Source organism: Solea senegalensis, linkage group LG15, assembly GCF_019176455.1.
Source record: "Solea senegalensis isolate Sse05_10M linkage group LG15, IFAPA_SoseM_1, whole genome shotgun sequence".
Taxonomy (NCBI): domain Eukaryota; kingdom Metazoa; phylum Chordata; class Actinopteri; order Pleuronectiformes; family Soleidae; genus Solea; species Solea senegalensis.
The window spans coordinates 12,571,601-12,581,084 of NC_058035.1; the positions used below are offsets into that span (position 1 = coordinate 12,571,601).

General features: G+C 39.3%; 2 protein-coding genes across 2 annotated transcripts; one reads left to right on the plus strand and one right to left on the minus strand.

Annotated features, from left to right (window-relative positions):
• The first annotated feature begins 2,049 nt into the window (after positions 1-2,049).
• On the plus strand, positions 2,050-6,127 carry dennd10 (DENN domain containing 10). Its single transcript, XM_044045014.1, has 10 exons — positions 2,050-2,186; positions 2,274-2,328; positions 3,013-3,209; positions 3,400-3,479; positions 3,559-3,707; positions 3,956-4,067; positions 4,155-4,255; positions 4,718-4,825; positions 4,912-5,006; positions 5,091-6,127. Exons 2-10 carry the CDS (start codon positions 2,283-2,285, stop codon positions 5,256-5,258), a joined length of 1,056 nt encoding a protein of 351 aa, XP_043900949.1. The 5' UTR covers positions 2,050-2,186; positions 2,274-2,282; the 3' UTR covers positions 5,259-6,127.
• sfxn4 (sideroflexin 4) lies at positions 5,933-9,187 on the minus strand. Its single transcript, XM_044045015.1, has 14 exons — positions 9,043-9,187; positions 8,890-8,955; positions 8,746-8,799; positions 8,635-8,661; positions 7,893-7,947; positions 7,589-7,614; positions 7,438-7,491; positions 7,268-7,330; positions 7,069-7,137; positions 6,875-6,965; positions 6,671-6,786; positions 6,496-6,581; positions 6,296-6,413; positions 5,933-6,217 (listed from the first exon to the last, which is right to left on the minus strand). Exons 1-14 carry the CDS (start codon positions 9,079-9,081, stop codon positions 6,140-6,142), a joined length of 942 nt encoding a protein of 313 aa, XP_043900950.1. The 5' UTR covers positions 9,082-9,187; the 3' UTR covers positions 5,933-6,139.
• Between the last annotated feature and the right edge of the window lie 297 nt (positions 9,188-9,484).

Sequence of the window (9,484 nt, forward strand, 5' to 3'; positions counted from 1 at the left end):
CATTTTACATCAAGGGAATCTAAAAACACTTGAGGTCTCACTTCAAAGTCATCAGAGGACACTTGAGTTGATGGGCAAGATACTCTGCCAGGTGTGAAGCCTGTCATGCGAACTTTACTCAACCTATTCCTTTTCGGACAGTCCTGAAGTGTTTATGCTCGCTATCTTCACACCAATCACAGTTTTATGGCAGTGAGAATCTGGAATGTTTTTACTAATGCCTTTTCTTTTTTTAAAGGCATCAGAGGACTCTTGTCTCGTCATGCGACCCAAGACACACAAACATAAAGAGACGTCCCTTGAATTAATGGAGAGATGTGAAGACATGATTAATAATATAATTTCCAGTCATTCTAAAAATGTTTTGGAGTCTTGTTGTAGTGTTGCTGTGTTTGTCTTGGTTAGTTGGTAGAGTGGTTTAATGGTAGTGGACAGTGCATTCAGCCTTGCATAGATCAGATGCAGGTGAGTTGCCACTTGCCAGGCAACCTGACCGTTGACTGATTTGCACACTTTTGCATTGCTCAATGATCAGTTAACTAACTGACGATTGGCTAATTAACTAACTGAGTAACTGACTGCAGTTAAGCACCATTACTAATTGGAGATATACAGTAAATGACAGTTTTAAACCTAACAACAGCCACTGATAATTGGTAACAACTGTATTCGGGAAGCATGCATTTGTCTCTTAATGTACACTCCTCAGCCACTTGATTAGGTGCACCAGTTCAACTGCTTTTAACACAGATATCGAATCAGCCAGTGTTATGGCAGCAACTCAATACATTTAGGCATGTAGACATGAACTGCTGAAATTTAAACTGAGCATTGAAATGGAAAAGAAGGTGATCTACTGGAATTTTCTCAAGGGTCTCAAGGGTTTACAGTGAATAGTTTGAAAAAGAAAATATCTATTGAGCAGCAGTTCTTCAGGGCAGAATTACCAGGTTGATGCCGGAGGTCTGAGGCAAATGAGCAGACTGGTAAGAGATGATCGAAAGGCAACAGTAACTGCAAACAGCAACTCAGAAAGAACAAAAAAAACACAAACAAGGTCCACCACACCAGGTGCCACTACTACAAAATAAATATATCTTGCTCTATGTACCTAATAAAGTGGCCAGTGAGTGTATATGCTTGGTGAATTGGGCCAATTAATACTGATATGTCCTGGGGCATAAACTCATCCATATGTGATCCTGTGTAGAGAATAAACTATATTAAATGAATAACGCTTTTTGTTTGTTTTTTTAAACAACAACGGGCAATTGTAGACTATTCTGAACTGCATCATCCTACAATGAATTCGATTTGAGTTGTCCCACTGTTGAAGACAATACACAAAAACCTTTACACAAAAATCGGGATTTCAACAAACCTGGCAGCTCCGGCTGTATAAAGTTCCCGTATGCTGTCTCCGGAGGTGCGTTCATGTAATCCCCGTAAAATGTCAACCCCGCGCTGAACTCATACTTAACTAGTAGTAGCAATAAGAATTAAAACGTCCTTCCTAAAATACAACTCAAAACACATACTTGTAATTTGTTCTTGTGTTTAGCGGTCTTAAAACAAATAAATAAATAAAATGCACTGCTTGCCTGACTTAACAAGTTATGTTGTGTTTCTGAGGTAAAAGTGGAACTGGGCTTTTCAAATCTATGGAATTTTTTATTATATATATTTTTTCATTTTGAACTACAACAGCCCACATAACAGAATAATTATCTTATCTTAAAATCACACAAAGCGTATTACATTACATTACATGTCATTTAGCAGACACTTTTATCCATAGCGACTTACAATAAGCGTTTTACCTTCCAAACACATTTCCTTTGCCTGGCTCATTTACCTTCCTTCTGTGGCAGACACAAATGTTTCAATTCAATTAAATTTTTTATTCAGGAATAAAAGTCCGTGCCAGATTATAGATAAATGAAAAATGGTCATATATTAGCGGTGAACCCGGAGCCCGTGAATGCACCATCACTCCTGTACGATCGCGAGATGTGATTGGTTGTGTCCTCCTCACGCGCAAAGCTCTAATCCCGGAAGAAGGAAGTGTGGAGAGGGGAGTCTGTTGACAGCAGCGGGACAATCGACAGATTTTAAACATTGTTTTTGTCTCTGTTAATCTGTTCTGGATTACATTTTGGTATTTCGACGCAGCAGGAACCACCAAGGTACTTCACAGTTACACTTGCGTCCACAAATAAACGTGGTTGGCGATTTCTCTCCTGTTAACTCGTGGTTATTATGAACTCTTTCAGATATGGAATATGGCAACAACTGAAACGCAGTTTATGTCAAGCGTCGGTTTGATCGGTAAGTGTCCATTCACGGGTAATTGATCGGTTCTTGGAAGAAACGAAGCTGGTGTCGTAGGGACTGTACCCGGCAGGAGAGTCACATGATCCCAGTGTGACCCAAAAGTGTCCCATCATCATGGGATCACTGCTCCTACATGTCATATGTGCAATAATGTAATAACGTATTGTTCTTCAGGACATTTTTTTTTGATGAACATTCTAAACTAGCTACAAATAAGACCTAACATTAAAGCATGTATATCTGTGAATTAATACCACAGTGAAAAAGAATACACCCCTCGGCCACTTTTTTAGGTACACCTGTTCAACTGCTTGTTAACGCAAACAGCCAATGACATGGAAACAACTCAATACATTTAGACATGTAGACATGGGTAAGACAACCTGCTCAGGTTCAAACTGATCATCAGAATGAGGAAGAAAGGTGAATAAAGTGACTTTGAACGTGGCATGGTGTGAAAAAGAGATCATGTGAGCAGCAGTTGTTCCCATAAACAAAACCAAGGTATGCAGGAAACCATCTGTGAAAATACAACACACTGGGCTACAATATGGAAGAGGTAACCAGGTAACCAGGTTACCAGGTTAAATGCATATGTCCACATTCTCTGTCCATCGTTTAGCACGTAACGTAAATATATTATGTTCAATCTTTGTGTTTCCTTGTTGCTGTTCTCAGAGAAAGATGTGAATGGAGACACACTGTGGGTGTGGTGCTATCCCTCTGTGGACTCACGCCTGAGACAAGTCCTGCTCAGTAAGTGCTGTCTGACGCAGCAGGGCCGGGATTTCCACACATTTGTGTTTGGTCAGTTCTGTCGAACCTGGTACTACATCACCACAGTGGAGGTTCAGGAACCTACAGCACTAAATAAGGTACAGCGTCATTACATAGACAACAATACACTGCCAGTAATTCGCCTTGAGTGAGGAACAAAACATTCACAAAGACTTCCATGTTAAAGAAGCTAGAATTAACAGTTGAATAGAAATAACAGTAATAAAATAAGCAGTGCAGCAGTGAACTGTTTTACAAATGTATGTTTTGTTTTTTCCGTCCTTCAAGGTCACTCATTTTTCAACAGTCGTCACAGCAAAAGACTTCAACCCTGAGAAGTATGCTGCACTCAGCAGAATACTCTGCAGGTAAATGTGTTTGTAAAAATATAAGATGTAGGTTATTTCCTGGGTCATGCTGCCCACACTGGTGTGGTGTGTTTTTCAGGATGTACGTCAAACATGGCACCCCAGTGAAGATGATGGAGGCTTACCTCACTGTTCTCATTAAGGGGATTTGTCAGAGTGATGAAAATGGATCGTTTCTCATTAAGGACTATGATGTTCGGAAAGCGTACTTGGCCGGTTCAATCAAAGGCAAGGCTGAGACAATTTGATGTTTTGGTCATTTTCTTCTTAGATTTATTTTTCTTTGGGATTTCATCTAAGTGTAGGTATGCGTTCTGTGAACAACCTTCACCTGATTTGACATTTTATTTTTCAATATTAAATGCAAATGGCAACCAAGAAGTTTTACTCGGAAAACAACCCAGATTTCTTTTAAGAAAGAAAAGCCTTCTTTCTTTTCCTCAAGCAATTCATCCAGTTTCCTCGCTCTTCCTCAGATGTGGTGTCTCAGTTCGGTATGGAGACCATCATCTTGTACACAGCACTCATGCTGAAGAAGAGGATCATTGTTCATCACCCTCGTATTGAAGCGTTGTTAGAATTTACGAGGTAAACTTGAGACTTGGACATTCACATGTGGGTTAAAATGTTAATTATAATCTTGGTGTTAGAGATCACTCTCCTGTTTCCCTCTAGAGCTCTGCCAGCGCTGACTTGGCACAGGAAAGACTGGTCCATCCTGCACCCATACGTGCACCTCAGTGATACTGAACTGGAGGATTTACAGAATTGTCCAGGTGAGGCTGCTTCCTGGATTATTTACTCTTGATTCAACAGCAAGTGGCAACCAGAATCGGAACTTGCTTTCTGAAGTTCAGAGATTTGTGATGTCAACCTGCAACCAGGCATCTATTGGACAACACTAGCTGTCAATCACACTGGACTACAATGTTATATTGTCTATTTTCCTCTAAATGGGAACATAATAGAACTGACATCATGTATCTCCTCAGGCAAATGTTTACTGTCATTATAAATTCAGTATGCTCGTTTTCCCACAGAAATCCAGTCAAATGCGGTTATTTTTTTAGAGAGAGTCTCTCATACTTCCAGTTTGGCTTCAACAAGTAAACCAGAGAACTACATCCACTTTTTAAATACAGACTTTGGTCAACTGTTAATTCCCATTCTCTCCTTTCACTGTGACCGTGTGGTGCACAATTGTGTTCTTTATCCACCAACATGTTTGTACTTCACAGGTTATATAGCAGGATTTGTAGATCCAGAAGTGAGTAACAGATCGGACTTGTTTGATGTGTATGTGAACCTCCCTGACAGTTTCATCACAGTGTCACAGAGTGCTAAAGGTACAGTATAATGAAAGAGAAAGCACGTTGATTCCCGAGTGTAGGACAATGTTAAACTCAGAGTGACATGCTCTATCTTACCACAGAGGCAATGGCTATGGGGAAGTTGCACAAGGAGGTTGGTCACCTCATCGTCCAGTCGGCTGAGGACCCAGAGAGGTCAGACAGTCAGGTGATTAAGGTGAGGTCACTAACACTTCTGTTTTCAAGCCACGGTCACGTTCTCTGGGAAGAACTAACATGACGACCACACTTTAATTCACAGGACATCTCTATTAAGACCAAAGAAATCCTCGCCAACCTGCTCGCCCTGGCTGACAAGTGTGAAGACTCTAAAATCACACTGGAAGGTTTGAAGCAGCATCATTTCCCTGCAGCGACAGAGAACTTCCTGTTTCATCTGGCTGCTGCTGAGCAACTCTTAAGAATATAGACCTGTTTTCAGATGTTCCTACTGAAGATCATGACACCGCGATCGTGACGCTGGTCAGATTCTGGCTCTACTCTTTTGTAAATGTCTGGATATTTACTACTTTTCTAAAAGGCATGTGCAGACTCTCACAGTAACCTTTTGTGTCGAGTAGCAAAGTGTCACCAGTATTAAATTTTAGCTTGCACTTTTATGCTAATATGAGACAAGACTTAGACGAGACCACCATCAAAATAAAGTTTATGTTTGACAGTTTTATATTTTTCTTTCAGCCAACTAATCCCATGATAAGACCAAAACCAAATGACTGTGTCATCAATTTTATATTATTCATTATACTATATTTTAATGAGGGACAGTGTTATTGGTGGATTTTCTCTCGCAACAAATTCAAGGTTTGAGCAGCTTTTTTTTAAAACTGTAGTACCCAGATGTTTAAGGAAACTATTTGTACTTATTTTTCCAGAGGGACTCTTGTGGGTAAAAGACAGACTGTTGATTTTGGACTTGTTATGGTATTTGTTTATAACTAGATAAATATAATATTAGTAATTGTGGACGACATAAACTAAATGACAAATTTAGTTTTTTTTTTTTTTTCAGCCAGTACATCAGATAGCACTTTTCAGATGCTTCCACTTCCCAAACTCACATATCTAATTCTTGGTCGCTGTAAATGTGAATGCAATATAAGAAATGTTTTATTGTTGAGAACAATTTCAGCCACATTGCCAAGACAATGGTTTTGTGCCAACTAAGACTCAGAGTGCAATACACACAAGTGCTTGATGTATTTTCATGAATTGATGATAACATTTCCTATCTGCTAATATTAAAAGTAAATAAATTGGGGTCATTTTGTGTTAACTTCATGCAACTGCTCCTCAGACTCCTCTGTGATAGAATAACTGTCCGTCCACTGCTGCAGCTTGTAGCTCCTCCTCTAACGTTTCTCTCTTTATCTGTAAGGAAAGGTCAGTGTGTCAGCTGAGGTCGTCACAGGGAAAACAACAGTCGAGTGGAGGAGTCTTGAATCTCACCGTTCCCAATTGTGGAAAGAGACTAAATGATATGGGGATCATCAGGCCCAGAACAAATGCAAGGCTCATGTGATGGAGAGCAGTGGCCAGCAGATAGTTCCTCTGAAAAAGTCTTGTTCTGTAAAATAATTCATTTAGTGCTCATCTGTGGTACCTTTGTCCTCACACCTTGACCAAAATTCAATTCAAAAGTAACTCACTTTCGTAAAAGGAAAAGCAGTAGATTAGGAACAGCACCAGTTGTACCAAACAGCGCTGCTCTGGACAACGCAGTTTCCCTCACAGCCTGAACCAAAAGAAACAAATATTTAATACTGCACGTTTTGAAATGGCAGTGTATTTTGTCCATAAGCTCAATTTTTAAAATAACAAAACCTTCTCTCCTGCTGCTTTAGAGAAGCCAACTGGATTTCCATTGGAATCAAACACTTGGATCCCTGTTTCTGACTCCTCACTCCTGATAGTGAAGACACTGAAGAGGGCCAGAACAGCTGTAGAGGGTAAATAACATGTCAGTGTAAAAGGTCTTATCTGTCATGACAGCAGAATAATTATATCACAAGATCACATATGCCTTACCGGAGAGCGGCACCGGTAATATTGACCTGAAGAAAGTCTGGACTGGTACACTTTTTATACGGAGTCGGTTAATGAAAATTTGAGGAAGGGCCTGAAACAGAAGATAGGAACTTCTTTTCTTAAATGTTTAATTAAATGAAAAACTACTAGTCAACAGTGAAGAACAGCCACCAACACTATCGGCTCACACACACCCCTGCACATGTGGCATAGGACACTGTTGCAACAGTCAAAATGAGCTGCTTCAAATGCGTTGTCTTCCCCTGGCGGAGAGAGATAGGAGACTGACGATTAACAAAGGAAGTATTTGTTTGGGCGGTTCTGTTAGAAAAGTCAACATGAATTCACTTGGAGATCACAGTTGCATGTTTTATAAGAAATCAGGACATTTACCGGCTCTGACGAAGAATTTCTATTCGCATAGTTAAACCCAACCATGTAACTCTGCAGCATAAACTGAAAGAATAGTTTTATTAATGCAGGGTTTTTTAATAGTATAATTGTACATAGTGTTAAAAGACAAGTGATATATTTGAATTAAAATGACAAATGGGCTGCTTTACCTGCCAAAACAGAGCTGGTTTGACAGTGGTGTGAGGCAAAAAACTGGCAACCACCTGAATTGAAAAAAATGCAAAAAGAAGAAAGAAATCTTAATATAATACAGTAGTAAGATTAAACTGTCATTAAATATTTGTTAGGTGACACACGTACCAAAGGGGCTGATATTGGCAATAATGCTGAAAGGAAAAGACAGAAATGAGGGCCTGAACTGAATGTCCAGTAAGCAGTAGAATGATACAGTGTGTAAATGTTTTTAAAAAACCTAATTGAGATGTTTGAAGACTTATACTATTGTTACTGGTATAGTTGATCGTCTCATAATATTAATATAAAATATATAATATAAAAAAAGACCATGGAAATACTATGTAATGCCATTACGGTTCCTCTAAGAACACTACAAACAACCCTTGATAAAAAGTTTGCCCGGAGAACGATTATGGTGATTATGTACCTGGAGGACGGAAGGCTAGAGGAAGAACAGCTCCAGAATCAGCATGGACAGATGACTGCAAACACAGAGCAAAAACATGTAGACATTTTGTAGACACATACATGATTTAAAAATAAATAAAGCTGCAAGCAGCACTGTGCGGGCCCCACAGCTGCCACCCTGCCAGCAGGTGGCGCTATGCCCATGATCCAGTTTGGTCAATTTATGGCGGAATTACTTCCTGTTTTGTGGTGAATGGACAAAATTCACCAAAATTCTGATGGCTGTCGTAGACACGCCCTTTTGAATCTGCGAGATCCTTACACGACTTTTCATCTTTGATGTGTTGCTGTGCTGTGTTTTTTTTATGTTGGTAGGATTAACATGCTCGGATGGGTTTGTTTATTTACAAAACGTGCATGATGGACACATAATTCAAAATAGCTGTCTTCCTGTTGAATTGAGGCCATGGTCTCAATAGACTTTTTTGTTTGTCTTGGGCTGTGACATGTTTCCACCAAGTCTTCACCAACATTTTGTGCCTAAAAATGTGATCCTTTGGGGAAAAACAATATAATAATCCAGGAATTCCAATAGGTCGTTGGGCCCTAATAATTTTTGTTCTGTTTATACAAGTATTTGAGCAGCAGCAGTATTCATTACAGTACAGTGCTGTACTGAATGCTGCAAAGGAGACTGTATGTTTCAGTAAATTATGTTTAATTTAGATAAGATAAGCATTGTTTATGTTTCTTTTACTCACAAGAGCAAGAATCAGAGCAGGTGCATCCTGTAGAAAGAAGAGCAAAGATGTTTAACTCGGTGTGTGGTCACATGACAGCCAAATCTCCATCAAACAAGAACATCAACTGACCTTTTCACTTTTCTCTTCACTTCCAAGCAGAGAGTGAGCTTTCTCTATTTCAGGCTAAAGAGAACAGCATCATTAGTTGTGTATTAGATATTTACTGCTCTTATTACACGACAGGTACAGATTACTGCAATGGCTGCTGCTTACATTAGAGGCGATTAAGACGGTTGGATCGAGGAGATTAAGCCAGATTTGTATTCGGCTGAGGAAAGACTGAAAGAGAAGGTGTTCACATGTAAACATAGTTGTTCCTCATCTCTGATGATGATAATGCTCTGCGTGTACAAACACAGTCGTTACCTGACCATGACCTTTCCAGTACAACAGATTAGGATCCATTTGAGCAACAAATACATGTAAATATCACTATCTCTTACTATACAGCACTGTAACAGCTTATTGTCATACCTTTGAGGTCACGTTAGAAACCACTTCCGCGTTCAAACGCGTATTTGTTTGTGCTGTATTCAGGAACACCGGAAATATCTATATAATAATTCCAAAAAGTTAAATGCCTGTGTCTACGTTGCCATGTATTTTGTTGTATGTATTTTTTTTTTAATTTAATAAAAAAAATCCCATACAAAATCGATACCGAAATAACAATTAAAAAGCTGAACGTTTCCTAATAGTTTTTCTCTGAGGGTACGTGAAGGCAACACAAATGCTTCTTTAAACTTGTCGTTATATCTTTATTTTGTGTATATAAAACAGTATTCTCCGAGTCTCCTGTTGCTGTTTT